This window comes from Ovis canadensis, chromosome 3, assembly GCF_042477335.2.
Source record: "Ovis canadensis isolate MfBH-ARS-UI-01 breed Bighorn chromosome 3, ARS-UI_OviCan_v2, whole genome shotgun sequence".
NCBI classification, from domain to species: Eukaryota; Metazoa; Chordata; class Mammalia; order Artiodactyla; family Bovidae; genus Ovis; species Ovis canadensis.
In genome coordinates this window covers 77,446,875-77,473,379 of record NC_091247.1, presented here as the reverse complement: position 1 = coordinate 77,473,379, position 26,505 = coordinate 77,446,875, and the positions used below count along the sequence as shown (strand labels likewise).

General features: G+C 55.8%; 1 protein-coding gene across 9 annotated transcripts in view; it reads left to right on the top strand.

The window, feature by feature from the left end:
- The window catches only part of TTC7A (tetratricopeptide repeat domain 7A), a 159,296-nt gene that overhangs the window by 75,818 nt on the left and 56,973 nt on the right, over positions 1-26,505 (top strand). For all 9 annotated transcript variants that reach the window (XR_011255693.1, XR_011255692.1, XR_011255690.1 and 6 more), the window contains 4 exons: positions 13,620-13,736; positions 17,071-17,168; positions 19,263-19,397; positions 26,253-26,455. Coding sequence is in view for 6 of the 9 variants with exons in the window: in XM_069583382.1 (XP_069439483.1) it covers positions 13,620-13,736; positions 17,071-17,168; positions 19,263-19,397; positions 26,253-26,455 (553 nt within the window). In the remaining 3 variants the exon portion in view is untranslated. The remainder of the gene's footprint in view (positions 1-13,619; positions 13,737-17,070; positions 17,169-19,262; positions 19,398-26,252; positions 26,456-26,505) is intronic.

Sequence of the window (26,505 nt, the reverse complement as noted above, 5' to 3'; positions counted from 1 at the left end):
TTCCATCCCGCCCTGTACTGTACATTTGAGCATCATGGGGACACTAACTTGTGTGACTTAACCATAACCCTGGCATAGCCAGCCAAGGATGGTTTCTAACAGTGGCTGGGCTGATAGAGGCCATGTGAGCTGGCCCCTACCTCCAAGAAGGCCACAGGCAGTTGGGGTGAAGATTTATATCCCCCCAGAGTGGTCCTGGCCTCTCCCTCTATCCTCGACTCCTCCACAGCTCCTGCTTGCCGCATCACCCAGATGCCTGTCTCTAGGGAGCAGGGTTCACGCTGCACGTGGCCCCAGTGGTGGTGGGTGGGGCAGGACTAGACCCTCTTGCCCCCACCTATACACAGGGGACCTGCTGCCATCCAACCAGGACCCTGGGGAACAAGAGCCTCACTGACTGGCTGACGCAGGAGGGTGCGTTGCCCCTTGGGAGGAAATGAGGGGGAGGTCACCTTTTGATTTCTGCCCTCCTTCCCCGAGACAGGTAACGTTGGGTGCTAATAAACCCTGTTTCTCTGAATCCCCTGATCCCAGAATGAGGGGCCCTGAGCACCCCCACTCCCACTGTGCTCAGGGTTTGAAAGAGAACCCTTTGGAACCAGCCAAAGGCTGTTGTCCTTAGACAGCAGAAAGGAGTGTGGTCCTGGTGCCCTGAGAGGTGACTCACGCTGGCAGTGAAAACAGTTCCACAAAGAATTAGGGAAATTGGTGGGTGCCACAGCTGAGATCAGTGATCGAGAGGAGCTTCAGGCGGCCCGGCCCAGGGAGAGTCCCTCCACGTGGAGAGCCCAAGCACTTGTCTGTTTACCTATAGTCCAGCAGAGGCAGGACTGACCCTTTGCGCCAGGGGCTCGGGCTTCCCTGTGCCTTGGGCCTCCTTCAGAAGATGCCACGGTGGCTTTGCCTGTGGACTTTGCTGGGAGTGGCTTCGTCCTCAGCAAGTCTTATGAACACAAAGGACCGGCTGTGTGGAGCTGGCCTTGCACCATCTCAGCTCACACCTGACCAGGGGCAGCTGGGACCCACCTGGGCCAGAACGGTGGGGTCAGGAGTCACGATGCTCTGGGCGGGGTGGGGGTGTTAGTCTGGACTAGGGTCAGCAGAGCCCAGGTAGTCCCAGCTGCCCCTGGTCAGGTGTGAGCCGAGATGGTGCAAGGCCAGCTCCACATAGCCTGTCCTTTGTGTTCACAAGACAGCTCTGGCTCTTGGCCTCCCTTCTATATTTGAGAGATTATTAAAATTGAAATTAGTTCACTTTAAAAGGCAAGTCGCCTAGGGCATGCACCACGTAGATAGAACCATGTGTGGACAAGGTGTAGTTACCTAATCCCAAATACAGTACACCAAGACCTACTGTTTAGAAGTTTATTTTTTACTTTTATAAAAATACAGGAAGGACAAAGGTCTTCCTCTTCTGGTACCAGTTAACCTGGCTTTTTCCCAAGCTCAAGACTATCTGGCAGGGTCAGACCCATGGCCTGCTGCCAGCCGTGTGTGTGCGTATGTGTGTGTATGGGCGTGCCTCTGTGTGTTTTATTGTCAGTTAGGCTTCTGCGGAAGGGTTAGAACAGTAAACGGGTTAGAGTCCTTATCCAGCCCCTGGCTCAGTGTGTGTCACAGAAGAAACCAGAGGCTGGGCCAGGCGTCAGACGTTGTCCTTTATCCGAGTGAAATCTTCCATGTATTAACAGATGGCGACCGAGCAGATGGGCGCAGGGCTGTCCCGTGGAAGCCGCAGAAGGGGCTGCACAGACTGCTCCCTTGGGCCCCCGATCCCGTGCAGGAGCTTCTCATGCCAGTGTCGCCCATCTGACTGCGCGCGTCTCCTCCTAACCCCTGGGCTGGATGCTCTGTGCTGGCGGAATCCCCTCCCTGGCCTGATGTGGCGAGGCCAGCGCCACTTTTTGAAGTCGGCTTGACACTTCCCGTGTGCGAGGCAGAAGCCCACCTCGCCTGTCTTGTTTCACGCCCTGGGAGGCGTCTCCTGCCCGCCGCCATCCTCTTCCTCCTTGCCGCCCCCACCACCTGCGCCTGGTTCTCGGGCTGAGTGCGGAACCGTCTCTTTCTGGTCCTCCAAGTGCACTTCCACCACCCTCTTCTTCTTTCCTCTCACCTCACTCAGGTGCGGACTCTTTCCCCAGGAAATGCTTCAGTCACTCAAAGTGTCTTGGAGAGGTGGGGCCAGGGGTGGGGCCTTGCTGTGAGGTTGGTGACTTCCCCCAGAGCCCCGTGAGTGGCCTTCTGGGCCCCCAAGAATACCTGGACCCGAGCTGTGACATTTGCGCCTGTGTGCCTGCATCGGGAGAATAGAAGCCAAAAAAAGCGGGGAGCCCCGGGTGGAGATTGTGCTGGTGGTCAGCGCGTATGGTGGCTGCCGCTCGGTGTCAGCCGGGTCCCCGCTTCTGCAGACAGGAGCCTTTAGCCTGGGGCAGCCTCTGCCCTGGGAGCAGAGCCCCTCTATCCAAACACCGCAGGGCCACTGCAGGGGCCTCAGGCCCTCTCGGGCTGGAAGCACGGGGAGACACCTCTGGCGTCCCAGCCCGAGGAAGTCCCATTCCCAGAGCACACTTGGGGTTCTTGTGTTCCTCTGTCACCACAGAGAAGCCTGCTGTGGAGCGTTGGGGGCCCAGAGCGTCCCATCTCCCCTGGTGCTTCTGTGAACCTGCCCATCCACAGAGAGAGGAGGTTCTTATCTCTGAGCCACCGTGTGCCCCTCACATTCGTGACCATGGGGAGCTCCCCTTTGAACTGGGCCAGCCCTAAAAGGCTACAAAACTAACTGAATAAAATATAAGGGGCTTCTGGCTTCCAGAACTGTGAGACAGTATATTTCTGTTGTCTTAAGCCAAAAAAAACAGGGAGGGGGGCGTGAGGAGGGAGGGACAGTGGGGTATGAGGGGGGAATAGCCACCTACCACAGCACTGTGGAGTGACCCAGGGTGTGACCGTGGGTCTTTGCAGATAATTCAGTGCTTTTCCCCACGGATGAGACCCGTGGACTAGCAGGAAATGTCACTGCGCCCATTACGGTCAGGGATCACTGGAGAGTGTCACTGCCCTTCAGCTGAAACTGCAGCCTGCTCTTCCAGCTGCTCCCTGCGTTGGGAACAAGCTGTGTGCGGCTCCAGCTGTTGCCACGGCAGTTAATTAAACCCCTAATCCAATAAATCTCAGTGCAGCCAGACAAAAAAATCCGCCCCCAGTGATGGGGTAGATGCCCTGACCTCAGCATTGTCAACAAGGTCTGTCCTGTGGGCACTCAAAGGCACCAGGTCTGGGTGCCACCCGGCGCCTTGCCGGTTCCAGTGGCTGAGACCTTGCTCTTCCTTTGTGCAAAGTGAAGGAGAGGCTGGCAGGTGCGTGTCGGGTGGAGGAGGGCTGGCACCGGGGGATGCTGGGGAGTGGAATAGACCCTTTCCTCCTGGCTTGTCCCCACGTGGGAGCTGCAGCAGGTCCCTGGCTGCCACTTAGCTATGCTCCCTCCAGCAGCTTGCTCCTCCTTCCCATGTCCCCTTCTCCTCAGCTGCTGAAAGACTGACATCTCTCCTGCCTCCCTCTGCTTCCAGGGTCTATTGTGAGATTCAGACAAGAGAAGATCTCACAGTCAGTTTACAGCCGGGTTCAAGGGCAGCAGAGGGGGAAGGGGAAATGGCCCACAGCATAAGGCTGTGACGAGGGGCTCAAGGAGGGCAGCGCACGTAGTGGGCCAGGGGAGGGCGTCCTGCATATGAGGGTCAGTGGAAGCTGAGAAGAAGTGTTCCCGGCTCCCTAGCGGCCACCAGGAGGTCACCATTTCCAGGACTCAAGACTCCTGGAGAAAATCCTAGCCTTTGTGGAGCTGACTTCAAATTCAGGGATTAGAAAACATAGCAAAGGGGATCTTTATTTCCGTGCTGTGGGGTGACCTTTAGTTAATGGAGCTTGAGTTTAAAAAGGCAGAAACGTGATGAGGCAGTGGCTGACAGCCCTGCAGGGACAGCGTGAACCTGGCGTGACGAGAACCAGACACCCGAGCAGCTTCCTGAAATGTTGAGGGCTTTCCACTAAGCCCTGGACACATGTGCTGGCCAGGCTGCCCCTGGCCAGTCTGCAGGGGGCCTCAAGGGGGCAGCAGGCTCCCTATTTGGACCTGGGTTCCAAGCCAGGCTGGGCCTTGGAATTCGAGAGGTTCCCCATAGCAAGCTCAGAGATGTCTTAGCTGTTTTCTTCTCCCTTCCTGGGCTTGGGAGGCTCAGCTAGGGGAGTCAAGGGAACAGGCTGCTGATAAGCTTGTTCCAGAAGCCATAGGCTCCACAGGGTGCTGGTTTTAGGTAACAGATTCCTTGCGCTTTAGTCAGGCTGCTTGTAGGGAAGGTCGCCATAGCAACCAAACAACATTCCTGGGCTAATGATGGGAGCTTTCCAATAACCAGCCTGTCAGTCATTGCTCCCACCCCAGGCCTGGCAGCCTGCCAGACCGGTTTTGAAAGCCCAGGCTATTGGGCTGGCAGGAGAGGAGCAAACTGGGTTTGCCCTTCCCCTCCCCTCTTACCACCCCCTCTTAAGTTTCTGCCCAGCCCAGGTCCTGTGGGCCTTGGAAGGTCCTAGGGGAAAGGTTGTCTGGAGCCCTAGGGAGCTTTCCCCAGAGCAGGAGCTATATGGCTCTCTCAACAAGCCAGAGCTCGGCTTGCCACTTGTAAACAAATGGAACCAGTCATAGCATCTCCCCCAGGAAACCGGGGCTGTTTTGGAAAATGTTTGAGCTGATAACTAGGCGTTAGCTGGGGCCAGACCGTGACTGAATCCCGTCAAGGCCAACGTAGGCCTCAAGGGCACCCTTCGGATCTCCACCTGGCCTGCCTCACCTTTGTTGCAGGTGGCATGTGATAAACTTTGAGTTGTGTATTCCACCAAGCGGAAGGGATCAGAGTCCTGGGGCTTCCGTTAATGTCTTTGACTTAAACCCACTGTGTTTATTGGGTGATTCTTATTAGGGACTTGGAGTGGATCAAAAGGATGCCTAAAATACCAGCACGCCAGTGAGGGGCTGGAATCAAAGGTATGAGCACAAACATAGTTTATCACTTCGCCAGGTTCATTAAACATTCTTGGCTGCCACAGGCCCCAGTGAGGACAGCAGCCTTGGGGTGAACTTGCAAGGCCATGTGGTGGAGGGAAGTGTTAAGCCAGGCGTAATCGCTGGCACCGGCTTGCTCTTCCCCAAAGGTCAGTTCCTCTTCGGCTCAGCCAGTCTGACATTCAGCATTTCCCTGCGCTGGTGGCTCTGGGGAGCCTCCTAGGACCTCAATGCATGTGACATGCAGCCACCGAGTCTTCCGTCTCCCTGCAGTCCTCTGCTCACACTCCAGCTAGAATGATCTCTGCTATTTTATTTGGGGAAGAGGAAAGCAAGGAAGGAAGGAAAACAGATTTTTCCAGAAGGAATTCTTTGTTTTAAAGTAGTTTTTGGCTCTTTGCGTCCTGAGTCTCACTGCTGTCAGCATTTGCTGGAGGCAGGTGCTGTGGCTGGGCCCTTGGTTTTCGAGCGGGAGTGGCCCAGCCTCTGCAGGTGGGAGAGGACCCAGGAGGCACACTGATACCCATGAAGTAGGGCTGCTCTCTGCAGTGGGTAGTCTTCAGGTCCCCAGATCATCTCACTGGGCAGCAACTACAGACCAAGGTGTTTGCGTCTTGGTTTCTTATATTGGGCTGGGAGCCAACTTTTGTGCCAGTTAAGGATCCTTCTGGAAGTTCTTCCACCCCAGAGTGGTTATGGAATGGCTTCTGTGTGGTTTTCATTCATATCTTTCATGATCGAGAATGTGTCTTTGGGGGCGTCACCTGAAGGTAATTGGACCTGCTCCCCCAGAGCTGAGGGAAGCCAGGCCGGAAGGCCCAGCCGCTCAGCCGTCAGTCAGCTCAGGTTAGGCCTCCGGTGCCATGGGTGGAGGCGGCTGTTCCGCAGGTGGGGAAGAAGTTTTGAAACAGAGGTGCTTGCTCCTGGAGGTGAAAGCTTGCGGGGCTGTTGATTTTAAAGGTTCTGAGAGCTTCAAAGTCAGATCATATTGACAGTGAACTCATTAAGAGGTAGAGTGGCTGTCTCCAGCCTTTTTGGCACCAGGGACTAGTTTCGTGGAAGACACTTGTTATACAGATTGTGGTGTCGTGGGGGGATGGTTTCAGGATGACGCGAGCACATCACATTTATTGTGCACTTTATTTCTATTATTATATTAGCGTCACCTCAGAGCATCAGTTATTAGATCTTGGAGGTGGGGGACCCCTGAGGAAGAGGATCAGTGTGAACCATAAAAGATTAGGGAACATGAGTCAACGTAATTCTCCAGAACCAAGGAAAAATGACTGGTTTTTAGGGCCGAGAAAAGTTACCATAAGTGTCCCTCTCGCTTTCAGGGAGGTCTCCTGTTAGAGCTTTGAAATAATGTCCTGAAGAGCAAGTGTGTGAGCTGAATCAGTTAATTGCTCTGGTGGAGTCTCTCCCGGAGGCAGGGCGTTTAGAGGACCCTGAGGCCTGTGTCCTTCAGCACTGCCATGGCCAGGGTGAGAGCCAGACGATCACAGCCCCAGTGGAGGTGAGGGAGTAGCCGCTCCTCCCCTTCCCCCTGCCCCGATCCAGGGCTGGGAGTGGGGCCTTCGATCCTGCCCCTGCTGGCCCAGCCCCAGGGGCTGCCCTCCTTCCCTCGTCGTGCTTCCAGATTCTGCCCAGCCTCAGGGACTCCCCTCGGGCTCCACGTGGCCTTGTAGCTCCTGCACTCAGAGCTGACCCACTCACTGAGTATCTGACTCCCTTCTGCTTCCTTTCCGAATTGCCTTGGGTGTGTTGCTCGAGCTTCCCTGAGCATGTGGAGGTACCCTGGGGACAGAGGACAGATGATGGCCTGTCTTCTGGCTCCTCTGCCTCCCTGCCGGGAACTGACAGCTAGGCATCCGGCACACACGCAGACCCCCCAAAGGGCATACTGAAGGGGTTGTTTTGTTTGTTCTTTTGGAAGGATGGAGGAAAGGGAGGGAGGCAGGGAGCGCATGGGGATGTTGGCTTCTTACAGCCCTCAGAGTGTGCTCACACCCCCTTACCCTGTTCTGTCATTGTCTTGGTTTGATTTGTTGAGTTTTCGGTCCTACCCTCCTACTCTAAAGAAACTAACTGGAGAGTTAGCTGGTCTCTCCAGGTCAGATAGCTGATGAGTGGCAAAGCAGGGACTAGAACCCCAGCCAGCTGATTAGCTGAACAACCCTGCTATGCTTGGACCCCAAGCACTTCAATAATAATAAAATAGCAACACACCCAGTGCTTAGCTGTGTGCCAGGCATTGCTCTGAGCACTTCCCACACATTCACTCAATTTCCTCACAACCTGGGAGGTGTAGAAACTGTTGTTAACTCCTATTTTCCAGATAAGAAACAGAGGCAGAGAGGGCATACATAAGCGGTTGTGCATAACCAGGGCTGGGTAAGTAGTGAGGAAGGGCACGTGTGGATGAACGCTTTAGGAAGGGCGAGGCCTTGCGTGTGCCTTGTTCCTCCTAGTAGACCCGAGGGGGTAGTGATACTGTTGTCCCATTTTACAGATAAGAAACTGAAGCTCGGAGGAGCTGAAATGACTGGCCGGGGGTCACAGGGCTAGAGGAAGGGAAGCTGGGATTTGAGCTTGGGTTGTCAGACTCAGGCCCCGTTTTCTGGGAAGAGGCCCGCTTCCCACCGAAGCCCACGCTATGCGCAGGCTCTGGCCTCCTGGCTGAGGAGTTAAGACTTTCCAGAGGTGTGGCTGTGGTGACTCAGAGAATGGCCTGCTTTTTCCACTCGATTATGTGTTTTCTATAAAAATAGAACTCTTGATTAAAACAACGCAGCATGGCCATCAGCTGGAATTACTAATTACTGTCCTTTAAAGAGATAATACCCCCTTTCGTGCCTTCCCCATACCTGCCACCACCCTCCCCCGTCACAGAGGACTCCCATGAGGGCCAGGAGCCAGAGGCCAGGGCCAGGGAGACACACGTGGGCAGCGGGACTGGGAAGAGGGGAGAGTTTCCGCAGGGTGCTCTGCAGCTTGGCTGGTCATCCTGTCCATCCCCCTCCCCTTCCACGCCTCAGTGAGTCCTTGTGACTCAACTTTCTTCTGTTATCCAACGATGATTTATTGAGTGACGTTAGGTGAGGCACTGGGCATATAAAGATGAGAAAGATGTGGTCCCTGCTGGAGCACGGAGCCTGGTAGGAAAGACCAGTAATGATGGAGGGGTCTCAGGATGACGGCTGACCTTTCTTGAGGAGTCGCCATGCAGCGGGGCCGGCTGCCTTCACGGTTTCTGTTGCCTGTAGTCCTGCCAGCAGCCCTCTGTGATGATGCTGTTACCGCCCTTGTTTTACCAACAGCTGGTTAAGCTCAGAGAGGCCAAGGCACCTGCTCGAAAGCAGCAGGGCCTGGCAATGGACCCACATTGTCTGAGGCCAGAGGCCACGCTTCAGTACGACGTCCTCCTATTTGCTGGGCAGTAAGTCAGGGGCCAGAGGCGGCTCCCTCAGGTACACAGCAATTACCATGTCCAGGTCTTTCTTACTGCATATGCTGAGCATATTTTACAGGGAACTTCTTTCAAGGAACATGGAAGTAAAAATGGGGACCTGTTGTGCTTGCTGCCCACACAGCCCATGTCCTTCCCCGCAGCCAGCTCAGTTCTGCCACTGCGGGTGGGGTGCTGGGGTGAGCCACAGGGAGGGAATGCAGAGGAGGATGACTGGAGACCCTGGGTGAGGGGGATGGACAGGATGAACTCTGACCCCAGGACAGTGCTTGTTGGCTTAGCCAGAGCCATTGTCACACAAATATCCCTCATTTACAAAATAATGTTTGTTTCTAAGAAAAGGTTTTGGAAAGGCTCATGCTCACCAAGTTCTAAGGAGGACCACTCTAAGATAGCTCCTCTTCATAGCAGTGGAAAGAAATGATTTGTCTTGGCCTCAGGTGGGAATGGCTCCAAGTCTTGATCCTCTTGACAAATAATTAGAAGGCTGATCCTGGCCCAGGAGTGCAGGCCAGGCAGAGGGCCTGGGAAGAGAGGCGGGTGCTAGGCCCACCCATGGTTTCCCCTGGGAACCTCCATCATCAGCCCCTGGCCAGAGCGACCGGAAAGACTTACAGAGGCCATGACCTGTGGCGACACCCAGAGATGCTGACCTCACTGGTCTCTGTCTTCCCCCACTGGAGGAGGGCTGGCCCAGATGCAGATAGACAGACTGACTCTGCAGGGCTGAGACTGGTCATGGTTCAACAGGGACTGTCTCTGTTTAGGTCCGATGAGTACCTGTCTTTGACCCCAGGTGCTGACCTGTGCAGGTGACCCGGAAGGGGGCCAGCAGGGACTGCCACGACTCTGGTGGTCGTCAGGAAGGATGTGAGTGCTTAGAGGGTGGGCCGCAGCTACGCTGGTCTCCTGCAGCCCTGGCAGCTTCACCCCTGTGGTGGCGTCTACACTGCCCCTTGCGCCTTCGCCTTCCCCAGAGAGCACACTCACTTTCACATCTGCCTTCAGATGCTGTGGCGGCGTGGCGAAGGCATTCGGCCTTTAAAGACCTCACTGTTTATTCTACATCTTAAAAAACAGGAAAGGGCTTGCAGGAAGCGGGGGTCACAGCCGAGGTGGTTTCGCTCTGTCTGGATTGGTGTGGCTCTGTCCAGCCCCTCTCATCCGTTTCCTTTCTTATGCCCATCTTTCATCCCACCTGCCTTGCTGAACAAGCCGTGAAGGTCTGGGGCTTTCTGAGAGCCTTCGAAGGCACCTGGCCTGGATGCTGATTTTCGGGGCCTTTCAGACCTGCAAGTATAAAAGCATCCCCAGAGCCTTGGGCAGGCCCGCGCTTGAGGAGTTGGTGCAGCTGTGGGCTCCTCAGCTGCTGCTTCTGGGTCATCACAGTTCATCCAGCAGGAGTCTCTGGGGCAGACGGGACAAGAGACTTCACTCCTGTGTCACAGGTTTGGAACCTGGGACATGCCAGCTGGGTGGCAGTGCAAAGCTGGGACTCTGGCTCGGGTTTCTCACTCCTGGCCAGTGTCTGTGCACTGGGCGACGTCACAGGGCAGGGTCGGGACAGCAGTGGAGCCGTTCCCGGAATGGCTTATGTCAGGGCGTTGGAGGGCTGCTGGGTTCCAGTGCCCCAGCCTTCCTGCCTCAGAGACTCCTCTCTGTTGTACTCTTGGCTCTGCCTGAGGGATCCTTCTCTGGGATGAAGACCCCCATCACATGGTGCCAGATGCCTTTGTGTCACGTCCCGAGCTCCCCATTCCTCCCCAGGCCCTGGGACATTTTGCTTCTGGACAGCTTAAAATGGAATCGGCTGGCACTCTGCCTGTTGGCTGCGTGAGTCCAGCCCTCGCTGCAGTTCTGAGGCATCCGCGAGCAGATTTCCCACCTGCCTCCTAGCTGGGAGCCAGCAGCGGGAAGCGGTGCCTTCAGAAGTCGGCTCCAATTTACCATGGACCATGAGACCCAGAATGCGGCTAGAGGGTTGTAACAACACACACGCATCCTCATAGTATTAAGCTGAACAGACACCGTGTGCTCAGCTCTGTGCCAGGCACCAGGGAAGCGAGGAGGATGCTGACGTGGAGGGAGGCAGGGTCTTGCCCTGCAGGCACTCGTCACCCAGATGGGGACGCACAGCAAGACCCAGGACAAGATAGATGGTAGTTTTACCATCTCTACGTAGGGCTGGCTGCTGAGTGTTCCCTAGAGTATCTGAGATTGTAAATGCTTGATGTGAGTGTTTCTTCACTGTTAAAAGCATAAGCCTATGTGGAAAAAAAGAAAACATGTACACACACACGTATAAATGAGAGAGAGTGACTTAAATGCTAACTGAAGGTTGTCCTAAGCAGAGAAGGGCAGGGGTGATCACACTTCTCAGGGGAGGACTAGAACTTTGGATTAAAACTGGTTTTTTTTTTAAGTCTCAGAATCGTTTCTTCAGATGACGTTAGACTCATTCAGTGTATAAAACAGGTATGCCGGGTGCTGGGCTGGTTGAAGGGAGTGGGGAGCCAGGCCTTGCCCCCTCTCTTCCCAGCCCCAACTGCCGGCAGCCTCCCCACGGCTCCACCCAGGAAGCATAGCGTCCTGACGAGGCTGTGGCCCCACCATCCATAGTGGCACGCTAGGGCCCTGCCAGCCTCCTCGTACCACTGCTTGAAGAACTGGGCCACCCACCCTGGCAGACGGGAGGGGGAGAGAGTCCTTTGTTGCAGCAGGACCAGTAGTTGGTTGTCCTAGAAGAGCGACAAGGAATGGGGTGGTGTGCTGATCCCTGTTAGCAGATGAAGAGCGTTTGGCGGTGCCCACTGTGTGTGGATGCCCATGTGCCCACCCTGGGGGTGAGGTCCCCATGGGGACACACAGGTCAGAGGGTGACACCTGCTTAGGAGCTGGCCGCGTGTCAGGGGAAGGGGGAGCCTTGGCAGGGGCGACGACGTGAAACAAAGCATGGATGAGCCGGGGAGCCTGCCCTGTGGTCCAGGGTACCACTGACACCCTGTGAGCAACACACAGGTGCCCAGGGTCACAGGTAGCAGTGGCAGGGATGGAAGGTGGCACACAGAGGCGTTCTGACTGACGTCATGGTCGGCGCAGGGCAAGGAAGATGGTCCTGGTGGGAAATGAGACCAGGGAAGTCTGGGGAGCTAACCTGGGCCTCCAGGGATCTGGGACTGAGGGATCCAGCCAGAGGAGGGCTGTCAGAGCGCTTGCCCCAGCCCAGAAAGGATGTGGTTGGGTTGATAAATTCCACTCCAGGTCGCTCATGCTAATGGAATGTCAGCAGCCGTGAGGAGAAGAGCCTCTGTTGGTAGAAGTCACTGTAACACCAGCTCAGCTTTCGGCCACTTCTGTTCCGGGCACATGGTGTGGTTGGATCCACCCCACGGACCCCTGCCGGCTCTCAGGGACACAGCCAGCGAGCAGGATGGGGACGGGCCCCGGTGGGGAGGGGCATGCTGCAGAGAAGGCCAGTCTGGGGAGATCTGGGAGCAGGAGTGCCGCAGGACTGGGCTGCCCAAAGGGACTGTCTGGGGAACCAGCTCCCAGTCACCCTGCCGTGGGGACTCTGCTGTTCTGGGTATCCCTGCCCCCTGGAGAGCTTTCACTTGCACCAACACCTGTTCTAGCCACAGCCCAGCACGGTTCTCCTCCTTCCCCCAGCTCTCAGCCACATCCTACCCCACGTTCCTTTTCATCAAACACCAGTCCCAGCAAGACCCCCTTCATCTGTGCCTTTCCTTGTTCTGAGTCTGACCCAAAACACCAGCCCTGGCTTCTGTGAGCAGTTTGTCATTTTTAGCACTAATTGTCACCTGGAAGGCCGAGATTGTGTCTTCATGTTCTTAAAGCAGAGGCTCCTAATACTTGCGGAGTGTTGGACCTTTCAAGAATCTGGCAAAAGGGACTGGGGGTGGCAGGACCAGTGTCCCCAGCACCTCCCACCAGGGTACTGAGACCACGGATTTGCCCAGAAGCAGTCTTGTGAATGAAGGAGGCTCACCGCTCACCACCTGAGGAGAACCAGGAGTCACAGCCTTGTTTGGGCCTCAGTGGCTCAGCCAAGTTCTCCACAGGCTGCCAGGCAGCTGGTGTGCGTCAGTGTGGCTGGCAGTACCCATGGTGAAAAGACTGCAGCATTTCCATACATGTTGGTGAATAGCCACTGCCTTGGCCCTCATCAGGACCCTGGACTCCCCAGCAACTAAAGGGTGGGCACTTGGCACCACCCTGGCCATGCTGAGCCGGTGCTCCGATGGTCTCTACTGTTGTCTTGGGCAGAGCAGGGCAGCTGCCCGCCCCTGCTGTGGACCTGCCTTCTGTTGGGACCAGCCCTTGCCCTCTCTTCCCAGCCTCTCTCAGGGCCGCATCCCCACTGTTCCCCCTGTTCTTACCCTAGAGGACTTCAGGTTTGGGGGCGTTGAAAGAGATTCTGTTGTTCCTAGATGGTGACTGAATAAGACTTCATGTCACTTTCATCTTATTGAATATATGAGGAGAACTGGCGACTTTAGGGTATTCAGTGAAGATAAAGGAAAACCTGATCATCCTCAGGTGTTCAGGGTCAGGATACAGTTTGCATTCAAGCACCTGTTGCATGCTGGTGAGGAGGGAAAGCAGAACCCTGCCCTTTTGTGACCTTTTCACCCGCTCCTTGCTTAGCCTCATTCCTTGAGTCAGTTTCCTTCTGGGTCCGTCTCTGATATAAGGCCTGGAGAGCGTGCAAGTAAAAAGATAGCCATGTGTTCGGTGAGGAGGACGCTGCAGAGCTGAGGGTGTGGGGGGCGACCGCTACCACGGCAGACAGTGCTTGAGAGGTGGGCGGGATGGAACATGGTCAGGATAAGCCATAGGGATGCTGACGAATGCAGAGGAGTGCTCTGTGCTTTGGCAGAGAGGATGGGGAGCTAGGCAGAGAGAGAGCACGTGATCCAGGGATACGGCCAAGGCCACCGTGCGTGTGGGCACTCTGCCTCCTGAGTACTGGGGAGGTGGGCTGGTGGGGCAGAATCCCCTGGGGTTCCACCCTGGGAGGAAAGCCAGGGGAAGGGGGCCCCTCAGGTGTTCTCACTGCTCTTCTCCCTCCCACAGCCTGATGTTCACCAAGGTGAAGCTGGAGCAGATCCTGAAAGGCCCAGAGGAAGCCCTGGTGACCTGTAGACAGATGCTGCGGCTGTGGCAGACCCTGTACAGCTTCTCCCAGTTGGGGTGAGTGGCGGGTCCTTCCAGACAGAGGTGGGAGGTGGTGGTTGCCAGGGCAACAGTCCACAGCTGAGTGGCATGATGCCTGATTGGTGAGAGGGTGGCGAGGATGTTTGAATGAGGGCATGGGACTTACTTCTCCTGGGGCCTTTTACGGCCTGCCCTAATTTTAAGCTTTTGACAATCCTCTGTGAAGGACAGAAAAAGGCTCTCTAGGAAACTAAAGTTCAAGGGGGTAAGGAGGAAGATAAATCATTATTAAGCACCTACCCCATCAGCTGGTTTTATCTTATCCACTGTCATAGTTTATCCTCACCCCAGGGTTCTTAACCTGAGACGCAGAGACCTTATATAATGTATCTGAGCCACTCTCCTATAAGTGGTAGTGGTTGGGCTTAAACCTGTGTCTCCTGAACCCCAGCCTGTGGAGCTTATCACTTCTTTCCTGGTTCCATCTGGAAGCTGGGAGAGGAGGAGGAGGAGGAGGAAGCTGAGTTCCTGAAGGGCCCCTCACTCACCTACCATCTCCACACATCTCATCTCCTGCTCCAGTCCCCAGCTCTGAGATTCTCCTTGACCAGAGCAGGGCACTCTTATCCAGGCTGAATCTGCAGAACGTCTCTGCTGAAACCTGTCAAGACACCTGGGCTCAGCTTGTGCAGCCCAAGCAGAAATGGGCTTCGTTTCTGATCTACTCTCCTTGTCTGGCTATGTCATCTCCCCACCGCCTCAGGGGACCCCACTCTGGTGGGCACTTGTCCTTTCACTGGGACTCTGGGAGCCTAGCAACCTCTTGCAATCCCCAAAGCAATGTGTCTAAAGTTGGAATTTACAGAGGAGGCCCCGGGATAATCTGACCGAATAAAATCCTTGGGCAGGGTAAGATCAGCCCTTTCTTTGCAGGCTTTGGGCCTGGACGATTCCAGGGCAGGGCAGGGCAGTGGGTGGAAGCTGCCACCAGGCAGCTCTGGAGTGAGGGACTTTTCAGAAAGGAAATGGGGAACCACCTGGCAGCTGGGTGCTGTGGAGAAAGGGCCAGACTCTGGTGTGTGGGGGGCCCGCCTTTGGATATCCCTCGTCCTGCCACTCACCAGCTGTGACAGGCAGGTGGGCATGGCCTGGCTCCACTTGCGGAGAAGTGCCCCAGAGCTGGCAGAGTGCGCCTCTCAGCCGGATGGCTGGCTGCCTGCTCATCTAGGTGATGGTGGCGGGGCCCTTCTGAGCTGCAGCCTTGTCTGCATGTGCAGGGCTTAGCCTGTGGCTCCCCTCCAGGAGCAGCAGAGCTGTGGAGCTGTCAGATTTGCCTTGGGGTCTTTTCAAGCTACCACCTTCACCCTTACCTCTGGGGGACCCCCCACCCACTCAGGGTAGAGCAAGGCTCAGCCTGGCCAGTTAGCTGGAGGCAAACTGTTAGGAGCAGAGAGTCAAATCCAGTCCCCTCCTGGCTTTCCCAAGGATAGGGTGTGTTCTTTCTGAACCTGAAGCCACAGAGCAAAAACATGTCACATCTGGGCTGGGGCAGTCCAGGATCAAGGCCAGAATCCACAGCCTGAAGGTCTGGGCCACCCCGCCCTGCCAGCCCCGCCTCCCATTCTGCACCTTGGCCTTCTTCCTCTGCTCTGCCTGGCCCGGCCCACACGGCCCCTTGGGGAGCCCCCCGTGCCTGCCTCTGGTGCCCCAGTGCAACACTCTCCATCCGGGCCTTTGTTAAATGCTTGGCGTGAACTTTCTCCTCTTGTCCAGCTGTCAGCTTCTTCAGGGTAGGGGCCTAGGACCAGGTGGCCAGAGGTCCCTGAGCTGAGCCGTTTCTGGAGCCCCTGGCATAGCCCCCTTGGGAGCAGCAGCTGTGTCTGTGTATGGCATGGGAGGGGCCCCAGTCCACATCCTCGTTTCATCCTCACAACAGCCTTGTGGTGTTGACATTCTCATGCTCATTAACTCCACACAATAACCATTTCAAGAAAAGAGAAGTAAGATCTAGAAAGGTTAAGTAGCTTTGCCAAGGGTCACACAGCTAAGGAGGGGCAGCCCCCAGCTTTCCCCCAGGGTCTCTGGCTCTTTCACCCTGGTGTGCCTCCCCAGAATGAAAGGTGGGCGTGCAAGGTGGGAGCCAGCCCTTTCCCACTGTGTTTTTGTGGATGGTTTCCTCTAATGCCCACAAAGATGGCTGTGTACCCAGAGGCCCGAGCTCAGTGTGAACCGGCATTAAGATGGAAGGATGCCCTGGTGTTCCTTGTGGGTCCACTCTGAAGGGAGGAGGCCTCTGGGCCCGCTTCCTCCTCCCCTGCCCTTTCGGGCTCAGTCCTCTGAGACTCTGCAGTCAGCAGGTTAAGGCCACAGCACCCTTGGCAGGCTGTCGGGGGCTGTGTGTGCCCGAAGATGGGCATAACCTTTCCGAACTGGCAGCTCCCCTACCCCCCACTCTTTAGAAAAGAGGAGCCTCCCTAGCCGTGTGGGAGCTGCAGGGACCTGGGGGACGTGTGATAAGACGGTCACACGCTTATCTGCCCCCGAAGGGCCCCCTCCGCCTCCTCCAGGGCCACTCTGGCAGTCCAGGGTAAGGGACCTGAGGCAGGGAGTGGCTTCTGGGCCTTCTGGGCCTGGAGGGCGGGCTGAGGGGCGGGCTGGCCAGTTCACGGCGCCTGCTCTGTACCTGGCTCTCTGCTGGACACCTAGAGGACACAAAAGGTAGAAGAGGGATTAGATGGACGGGAGGGTTTCTCCTCCTCAGCGTGTGTGTGCGTGCGTGCGTGCATGCGTGTGTGTGTGTGCGCGCGTGTGTGTGTGTGTGCGCGTGTGCGCGTGCCTGCGTGCACTGGGATCCATGGTGACAGAGAGCAGGGAGGGAAAGTAGCTGGAGGGCAGATGAGCAGCTAGAGGGAGGCGGGGACCTTGGACTGGGTTCTAAAGGCGGTGAGTGGTTGGGTAGATCTCGAGAACCGAAGGAATGGCCTTGGTGGCAACAGCATGAGTAAGCATGTAGCTCTGGAAACAAAATGTGGTCATAGTAGGGACTAGTGAGGAGGCTGATGGCCTTGCAGGCGCACAACCTGTGGACGAGGAAGGGAGCCGGCAGGAGGCGATCAGGAGTAAGGAGGGAGCAGGCAGGAAGCCATCAGGAGAAATACCTTGTCAGTTCAGCTCTGGGATGAACCAGATTCTAGAATCCTGAGCCTGAGCTGTGATCTGGCCTGCTGCTCATCTCCATCCTTCCCAGTGATCTTTAGTTCCGCTCTCGGGTCTGAACTCTCAGCCCCAGAGCCTACCTGGCGTAAGGCTCCCCTAATTCTCCCTGCTAGCCCTCCAGCTCACTGGGGCCTGGCGCCCCCTTGCCTTCCAGGGGCCTGGAAAAGGATGGCAGCCTCGGCGAGGGCCTCACGCTGAAGAAACAGAGTGGCATGCACTTGACTCTGCCCGATGCCCATGACGCAGACTCTGGTAAGAACGTGCCCCGTGGGCAGCTGTCCACATGAGCCCACGGCTCCCTGTCCCAGCCTGAGCATCTGCCCAGCCTGGTGGAATCCATCCTGCCTCTGACTGGCTGCTGCCCAAGGTCCTGTGCTAAGGAACTGCCCTTGGGCCTCTTTAGGGCCCAGCATGGCAAGATAGCTGCTGGTCCAGGGGCAGGAAGTAGGCAGATGGCGTAGGCAAGAGAGAGACCCCATCCTCTGTGTGGGAGTGGGGAAGACTGGGGTGGAGAGATGGCTGTGGAGCACAGAGGCCATCTCCCCTTAGGCTGAAGCTCAAGGCCAAGAGGACTTCCCTGGTGGTCCAGTGGCTAAGCTCCATGCTCCCAATGCAGGGGCCTGGGTTCAATCCCTGGTCAGGGAACCAGATCCCACATGCCGCAACTAAGAGTTCCCACAACAAAGATCCTGCATGGCCAAAGAAATAAATGTTTTGTTTTGTTTTGTTTTAAAAAAAAAAAAACGCTCAAGGCCAAGGTCTGCCACGATAAGGTCCTCAACAGATCAAGTCAAGTAGAAAGGAAGGGCTGAGCTGTTTCAGCTTAAACCTGACTGTAGTTTCCTGGAAAAATTCATCCTGACATCCATGGTTTGTGAAATTCAAACCAGTTTAGAATCTGCAGACTTAACATGTTTTAACCCAGGACCTGATTAAAGCGAATACCTTCCTCAAAAACACAAGCAAAATCAGTCACGGGAATGAAAGTGTGAGGGAGTTGTATTTGGCGTCGTTGCTCACCTTTTCCACTTCTGTGGCCGTGCACCACCTTGCGCCTTTGTTGTCAACAGATGAAGCTGATTCCCAAAGCCACACCCAGCACCTGATTTGAGCTGAGGAGCGATGGGCTAGACGTAGAGCTGCTGACTCCAAGGAGGCAACGGTGCCGGGGAGTGTAGCGCCTTTGCAATTAGAGAGGGAAGAACTCTGGACAAAGTTATTAGGACTCTACGAACACTTGCCTTATAAACTGAAGTCATCTGTGGTTTGCCCCAAGGTCTCCTGAGTTTATTGGAGCCTTTACTGCCTCAGAGAGAGAGAGAAAAAAAAAAGTGCTTACATTTTACCTGCACATAAACTGTGAATGTCAACAGCTTGTATATCCTGAACAGGGACCCAGTGTTACTCAGGACTGCCATGGGGAGAAGTTCTCCAGAGGGCACACGGTCTGGCCCAAGCTGCTACCCAAGAATCCTTCACAGCCCAACCTCCAATGGGACTTTTCTATAAAGAAATAATAGGCACTTGTGAAAGAAAGTGAAAATATAAAAAGGAGAAAGGACAGTTCATCCACCATTCCACCATGCGTGTGTGCTAAGTAGCTTCAGTTGTGTCCGACTCTTTGCGACCCTATGGACTGTATCCCACCAAGCTCCTCTGTCCATGGGCTTCTCCAGGCAAGAATAGTGGAGTGGGTTGCCATGCCCTCCTCCAGGGTACTTTTCTATAAAGAAATACTAGGCACTTGTGAAAACAGAAAGTAAAAATATAAAAGGGAGAAAGGAAAAGTCATCCATCATTTCACCACTCAAACCTTAATAAGTGGCCTTTCAGACTTTCGGAAACATTCCTGTATTTTGTTTCTCATAAAACTGTGATCCTCCTCTTTTGCAGTCTGCTGCTTTTTTACCAAACTGCATAACGTCACCATCTTTCTGCATCAATACTCATAGTTATGCATTGTTATTTTAATGACTGCATTGTCCAGTATGATTATACTCTCACTTATTTTTAATCAGTCCCCACTGGTGGACATCGAGATCATTTCTGTCTTCAGTATCCTGGGCAGTGGTAGAATGCCCACCACTGCCGACATTCACGGTGTCCTTCCTTAGGGACTGACTCCTGGAAGTGGGCTTACTGCCTCATTGCCCCTCAGAAACACACCCCCTCTCTCTTGCATGGGTGAGGGTATTAGATGGGCCCCTCCTAGTGGGTCTGTGCACTGTTCTGCGGCTGCAGGGCCGGGCCACCCTGCTGTGACTCTGCATGCCCTGCCACTCCTGCAGGGCTATGCAGCCACTGTCACCAGGCCTGCAGCTCAGCCTTTCCTATCTTGCTCTACAGGCTCTCGGCGGGCATCATCCATTGCTGCCTCGCGGCTGGAGGAGGCCATGTCAGAGCTGACCGTGCCCAGCTCGGTCCTGAAGCAGGGCCCCATGCAGCTGTGGACCACGCTGGAACAGATCTGGCTCCAGGCTGGTGAGTGCTCCCACCCGGGCCCTCTCTGGCTCCTGTGGGTCTGCCCTGGCAGCCCAGGTGGGAAAGCTGTGTCTTGAAGAAAACCCGTTAGGACTCAAACCCCTGAGAACTCTTGGGAGAGCTAGAGCAGAAGTGAGCTGTGCTGGCCCCAAGAAAGCAAGACCTGGTGGCCGAGTTCATTGCAAGTAGAGGGCTAGGAACTCAAGGATCGCCATTCAGGTAATGATCTCTCTTGATAGCTAGTGGGCACCATTGCCACGCTGGAGTTGGAGGGTCTGTTAGTGTTGAGAAGGCAGGAGGTTCCGAGTCCCACAGCTCATTTACTGTCCTGATCTGAAATGAGCTAATGTGTGTCAAGCATTTAGCACTTACATAGTAGGTGCTCGGCACAGTTTAATTTGCGACCCTATGGACTGTAGCCCGCCAGGCTCCTCTGTTCATAGGATTCTCCAGGCAGGAATACTGGAGTGGGTGTGAGAGGGGGATTAGAATGGAAGAAGAGAGAACCAAACCAGGGGATGTGCCTGAATGAGATAAAATGGTAGCAGCAGCAGCAAAAGGAAAAGGAAGGTGGTAGAGTGAGTAGAATCCAACATGACCCCTTGACCCAGGCATGAAGCTCCTCACCTGGTACTGATTACCCTCCTGTCGCCCCCTCCCCCCCCAACCCCCACCCCAGGCAGTGTTGATAACCCCCGAGGAGAGAGAGAGAGGCAAAAGAGATACTCCCCTCCTGGGACCTGCGGATTCTGCAAGTCAGAGTCAGAATGTGCTTGTTGATTGAGGATCTACAGTTCCCCACTGGTAGCTTCCACATATGGACACATTAGTATGCAGGACGCCCCCACTTTCCCCTCCACAGGATCTAAATCTGGGGGAAAAAGTTGGACAAGGATTCATAAAAAGACTAGACCGGGAAGCATGTTAATAATGCAGATATTGCCCCAGTTAGCATATCAGGCTCCCTTGGGATGCTAGGGATACAGGGGCTGTGCTCCAGTGTCACTTGTTGCAACTGAAGTAGGAAGAAGAACTTTGAAAAATCCAGAGGGATAACAAGCTAGGCTTCCTCTGAGGCAAAGATGCCCTGTAATCTTCTAAGACGTGGAGCTCTTAAGAGCTCCCGATGGGCATACTGGGGCCCCACCCCCACAGGGGCCTGGGGTAGAAAGCTTCACCCTCCCCGGGGGTTTCACCAGCTTCAAGGAATATTTTGGCAGTGCACTCATGAGTGGTCGGATTTGGGAGGTGCATGCTACCTGCTTTGGAACTCCCAAGGCCTTTTGTGTTAATGGTCTGTCTTGTTGACTCATCTTAGCACATAACAGCCGTTTCTGCATTTTACAAGGCTGCTTGCATCTCTGAGAAATGCTGCTTTCTGCTAGGGTGGTAGTATGTTCTGGTAACTCCAAGTAAGGTTAAAGGCCTTCCTGAAGCCTATAATTAGACTTGGGAATTTTGGTATAAGCAACATCCTTCAATAATTTGCACATTAGCCTTTCTTCTCTGGACATTATCCTAGATATTTGGCCCATGGAGAACTCTGAGAACAAAATCTGGATGCTTGAATTGTGGTGCAATGTGAGGGTTAGGCTGTGTGGCATTAGGAGACAAGCTTGGGGGGTGTGACCCATGCAGAATAGCAGTGGCTTCTATGAGGTAAACACTTCTCTTTCCTTGTGTAACAATTCAGAGATGGCAGCCTTGACTAGGATGACAGCTCTGCTCTCCTGGTCCGGGGACCCAGATTCCTTCCATTTTTTTGGCTTTGCTTTTAATGCGGTGTCACTCTTGTCCTTGTGATCCAAGGTGGCTCTCCGCCACATTCACATTCCAAGGCATAACTAGGAAGGGCAGGAGAAGGGCACACTCCGTCCCTAGAAGAACACGTCCTAGAATCCGCACACATCACTTCCCCTCATGATCCACTGGCCAGAACTTAGTCACATGACCACAGCTACCTGCAAAGGACTCTGAGAGGTGCCATTATTCTGGGTATACATGTGTCCCACCAAAAATCAGGGGACCTGTCATTATAGAAGAAAGGAGGAGAGACTGGTGGGTAGCTGCCATAGGCAAAAAGGGAAGCAAGAAGGTATCCTAGGTCTTTCACTCTGAGCGTGGGAGGATTCTGGAGAATCCTCACTGAATGAGGCCCTCCCCTCCCTTGGCCATCATCATCACCAGCAAGCATGTGCTGAGCACCCCTTGAATGAAGGGCTGCCAGGAGCAGATCACCCTAAGCCTCCACACTCCCACCTGACCCAAGCTACAAGTATTGTCATCAGCAACCCCCATGACCACCCCCACCCACCCAGCCTAATGATTCCTCCAGCTGCACCAGATTTCCAGGAAGAGAAAACTAACCCCCTTTATCATTTTGGAATGAGCTAATCCCTCAGTTTGGCTCAAGATTAATTGCATCCCAGTCTGTCTTGGCAGTAAGTTCCACCATTAACCCACATGTAGGTTGGGAAATGTATCCCTCGTCTCCCAACTGTCCTCCCGCCCCCCACCCCCCACCCCTTTCAAGACTCCTTCCTATTCCAGTCTGAAGTGAGAAGCCTCAGGAGGGTTTCTGCCTGAGAGATGGGTTTCAAAAGTGTTGCCTCTTTCAGTGAGTTTCAAAAATGTCTCCTCTTTGGCGGTGGATTTGTGTGAACATGGGAGAATCACCCAGCCCCATAGATGCTCCAGGAGCATGAGTGTCGGGAGGTGCCTTCCAGAAGGGCAGGAAGACCCAGCTTCCTCTCACTGCAGCTCGTGTCTCTGGAAGCTAACAGCATGCTAGAGAGGGCTGTGGGTGCAGAGAGGTCCCCTTGGGGACCTGGGGGTCCCCTGGGGGTCCAAGGGCTCGCAGGCAGCTGTGGGCATTCCCTGTGTCGGGGGGAAATTGGCCTGAGTCTCAGCTTCCAGATGGCAGATCCACACCATCTGGGCGCTGGTGCCCTGGCTCTTTAGATGGCCTCGAAAGTGGATGCTGCCCCCGCTGTTGGCCAGGCAGACCTGGGACCTGGGGTGGGGCCATAGGGCAGCGTTTACAGTCGAGGCAGAAGCTGCGTCTGACCCTTGGTCCAGAGGGCTCCCCCGACTTCCATGTTTCCGTTTCCTCCTCACTTCTTCCCTTCTCTCCCTCCACTCTCCCTTCCCCCTCTGGCCTTATGTGCCCTCTTCCCGCGTCCTCGCTCCCTGTGCTCCTGCTTGTCCTCCTTCTCCTCTCTCTGTCAACCCCTCCTCCTGAGTTCGTGAGGAGAGCTCCCAGGACAGGAAGTCGGGCGCCCAGGCCCACAGGGCCTTGACGCCATGTGGCCTGAGTCAGTGCGTCACGCACCCCTGGGTCCCAGGCCAACCCAAGAAGTCCCTTCAGACCTCTGGATTCTCTGTTACTGTCACAGCCATCCTCCCTTCAGCTGGTCTTCTCTCTCACTCCTCCCCTGCCCTCCCCGACCCTTCCTTCTCCTTTATTCTGGGCACCCATATAGGGAAGTGCTTATTTCCTCTAAGGGATAACTTTTGGAGACAACTCTCCCCCCCCCGGCCCCCGCCGACTTGGAGCTCAAGGTGGATTCTTTTTAGGGTCTAACGTTATTTCCTGCCCTGGAAGGGCTCTGCCCTTTTAGCCTGGGTGGCCTTTCTTTGTGGGGTTTCTGGGGTGGGGGCCTCTAGGAAGCCATCTCACCTGGGGAGGTGCCTCCAAGGCCTCAGGCCTGGCCCTGGGCCCTCTTTCACACTGCTCCTCAGGACCAGCTGAGGAAAGCCCTCCTCCCAGCAGAGAGGGCTCGGAACTGGCAGGAATGACCGGGAGACTGGAGCCAGCTCTGGGTGCAGGGTTAGATCAGGATGCCTCAGAAAAAAAAATAATAAAAAGGACTGTTGCAAAGCTCCAGGGAACAGATGTTTTCCATTTGGAGCCTGCTGAGAGAAAGCACAGAGGGGGGTGCGGGTGCAGAGAGATGGAGGGAAGAAGAAAAGCCGAAACACACAGGAGAGGAGGTTAGGGCCAGGGTAGGAAGAGAGGAAGCCGAGAGAAGTGGAGACCAGGAGGGAGGAGGAGAGAGAAAGGACCAAGGGGATCAGAGAGGAGCCTCTGACACAGGGAGCTGCAAGGAGCGTTTGCTGGAGGGATGACCTTGACTATGAGAATCCAAGGAAAACCCAGTGATAGTGGGTGCATATCCAGCCCTGGCCAGGGGAGACTGGGCTGGGTGTGGACACCTTGGGGCCCTGGTCACCAGGCTGGGAGGTAGAGGGCTGGGCAGTGGGCAGGCACTGTGCCATAGGGCTCCTTCTGCAGCCGACGCTGGCTGTCTGGGGAGCACCATGTTTGGTAAAACAGCTGCCCAGGGAGGCTGAGGCTAGACAAAAAGGGGTACATTTGCAGCCCTCCGACCTGAGGGTCTGTGTGCAGGTCCGGGATCCCACCCTGGCAGTGGGCCTGCCAGGGGCCGTCTGGCCCTCGCCTCTGGCTCTGTTCTGTGGCATCTGGTCTCCTGCCTGACTGGTGATGAAGTCCATCAGAGCAGAGCAGCCGTACCTATTTTTCAGGGCATGTCCTCTGTTGTGTGGCTGGGACAAAGCCCAGGGCCTGAGGAAGGCGGGTGCTGGGGAGCCTCGTAATTGAAATCTGTTGATGTGCAGGCACTGTGAGGAGATCCCAAGGGAGGGACAGGGGCCACCCTCCAGAGACAAGGCTCTGGAGTCAGGGCAGCAAGTTGTAAACAGCTTAATGAGCTGGGCCAGGACCAGGCGGGCAGGTGGGCCAGGCCCGAGGAGGGTCTGCTGGGACAAGGTCCAGGGGAGGAGATAGCCCAGCTCTCTGAGCTCACTCCTGGCGGTGGATGAAGCAGCCCAGGGGCTGGTGCGGGACAGGCCTCCCCACTGCCACCACTCACACTTCCTCCCTCCTTTTCCCCTCTGGCCCTGGAAAGACCTGCCCAGCCCTCCAGACCCAGCCTAGCTTGGCCTCCCTTCTCCTCTCTGTCAGGCCAAGTGCCCCTGTGCCTTCAGGCCCCAGCTCAGATGCCACCTCCCCCAGGAAGACTCCCCTGATCAAACCAGCCCCGCCGGCCCGACCCCATCTGAGTGCTCCAAACACGCAGCCGTGACGCTTGTCAGTCCGCTGCCCTGGTCACTCCAGTGGTTTGGCGGCTCAGCTGCTCCCCTCCCCCTGCCTCCTGTCTTTCTCCTCGCGGGAGGGCCAGGCACGTGGTCGGTCCTCAGCAGCCGGATGCTGGACGCAGCTGTGAAGGCAGCCAGTGGAGAACCCAGGCGGCAGCTCCGGTTCAGGCCATCTCTGGGGACAGGAGCCTGTGCTGTTCTCCCACCTCATCATGCAAGCCTGGCTCCTCTGAGCTAATTCTCTGATTCTCCCATGTTCTCATCTCCAGTAAAGGAAAAGAGAACCCCGCTCAGAAAGCCTTCTGCAGTGTTCACGCTGCTCTGATTACCCAGCGGCTCTTAGCCTGCATTCATGCTGGGTGCCCCGGTGCTGTGTGCACAGTCAAGGCTGGTATTAGGCCTCCTCCTGCTGCTTGTTAGAAAAAGAAGCTGGGCTGCCTGGGCCTGGGTTGGGTATTCCACCTCTTTCTGGTAGCTTCCTTTGGAAGGTCTGTTATCCACCCCGACCCCCAGACCTCATCCGAACCAGTGTGACCTCAGCTCTCGGCCATTGCCTGGAAAGGCTCTTGGCAGAGTCACCAGCCAGGCTCTGCTTGCCCTTCTGTGTTCCCTCCCATCTGTGTGGGGCACCAGCCCCTGAGGGGGGCACCCAAGCCCAGGCTGCCACAGGAAGTGGGCTGAGTGGGCTGCAAGGCAACTCCAGGGCACTGCATTTTAAAAGCACCTGCGGTGGGTGCGTGCCTGCACAGCGTGGGTTTGAAATGTGCATTTGTGTGGGCTGGGCCGGGATTGGAGAAACTGCCCCGTTTTCTACTGATGTGGAGCCAGAAGGCACACTGGTTGTGGGAAGATCTTCCCTGCCAGTAGGTTGAAAGACGTCGTTCCTCCGTGTGATGGAAAGCCCTGAATCTGGAGGGAGGCCGGGAGCTGCACCTTCTACCAAGGGGCTGGGGTGAGGTCCTCCCTCTATCAGCCTGGGGCGTGGGAGAGAACCTGCCTCCCTCCCAGATCTATGAGGATTAAATAAGAGAAGATGCTTGCCTGGCCCAGGGTCCACAGTCAGCTCTCAGTATGTGCTGGTGGCTTTCTAGCTTCTCGGTGTGAGCCCCAGCCCTGCCCCTTCGCAGGCACCCTTGGGAGTTCCTTCCTGTCCCATCTTTGGCACGTGGCTCCCCTCGTCCTGGTATTGCAGGTGGAGTTAGCTCTTCAGTCGGTTGGCATCCCTGGGGAGCCACCTCATCTGCCCCCCACCCTGTCCCCAGACACGTAGTGAACAGATGAACAAGTGATGAACAGGATCCGAGCAAATACTTAGCTGCAAGGGACCTCACTCATGCCTCCACTGCCAGGCTCTGAAGTCTGACAGCCCAGTGTGAACCCTGGCTGCATCACTGTCTCTCCTTGTGGCCTTAGGAGAGTTCCTCAGCCTCTCTGTGCCCATTTCCTCCTCCCCGAAGTGGGTAATAGAAGTGACGGTTCTGTAGGGTTTTGGGCGTGTTGGCAGAGTTGGTCTCCATGCAGCACGTGGCATGAACCTGACCCAGGGTGAGCACCCAGAAACCACTGCCTGGTGCTACGGCCATGCCCCAGAGTGAGCCCATCCTGTGCTGTGTCTCAGGGGGCTGGTGCCCTCACCCAAGCCTGGCTCCTGAACTCAGGGGGCTGACGGTCGGATGTGGGAGGGGGCCACCGCCTCTGACTTCTCCCACCGCCTCACCTGCCCTTCTGGTTTCACAGCCGAGCTGTTCATGGAGCAGCAGCACCTCAAGGAAGCAGGCTTCTGCATCCAGGAGGCGGCGGGCCTCTTTCCCACCTCGCATTCGGTGCTCTACATGCGGGGCCGGCTGGCCGAGATGAAGGGCAGGTTGGAGGAGGCCAGGCAGCTGTACAGCGAGGCGCTCACGGTGAATCCCGACGGCGTGCGTATCATGCACAGCCTGGTGAGTCACCCCACACCCCCTCAGATGACCTCAGCGCCCCCCTCCCTACC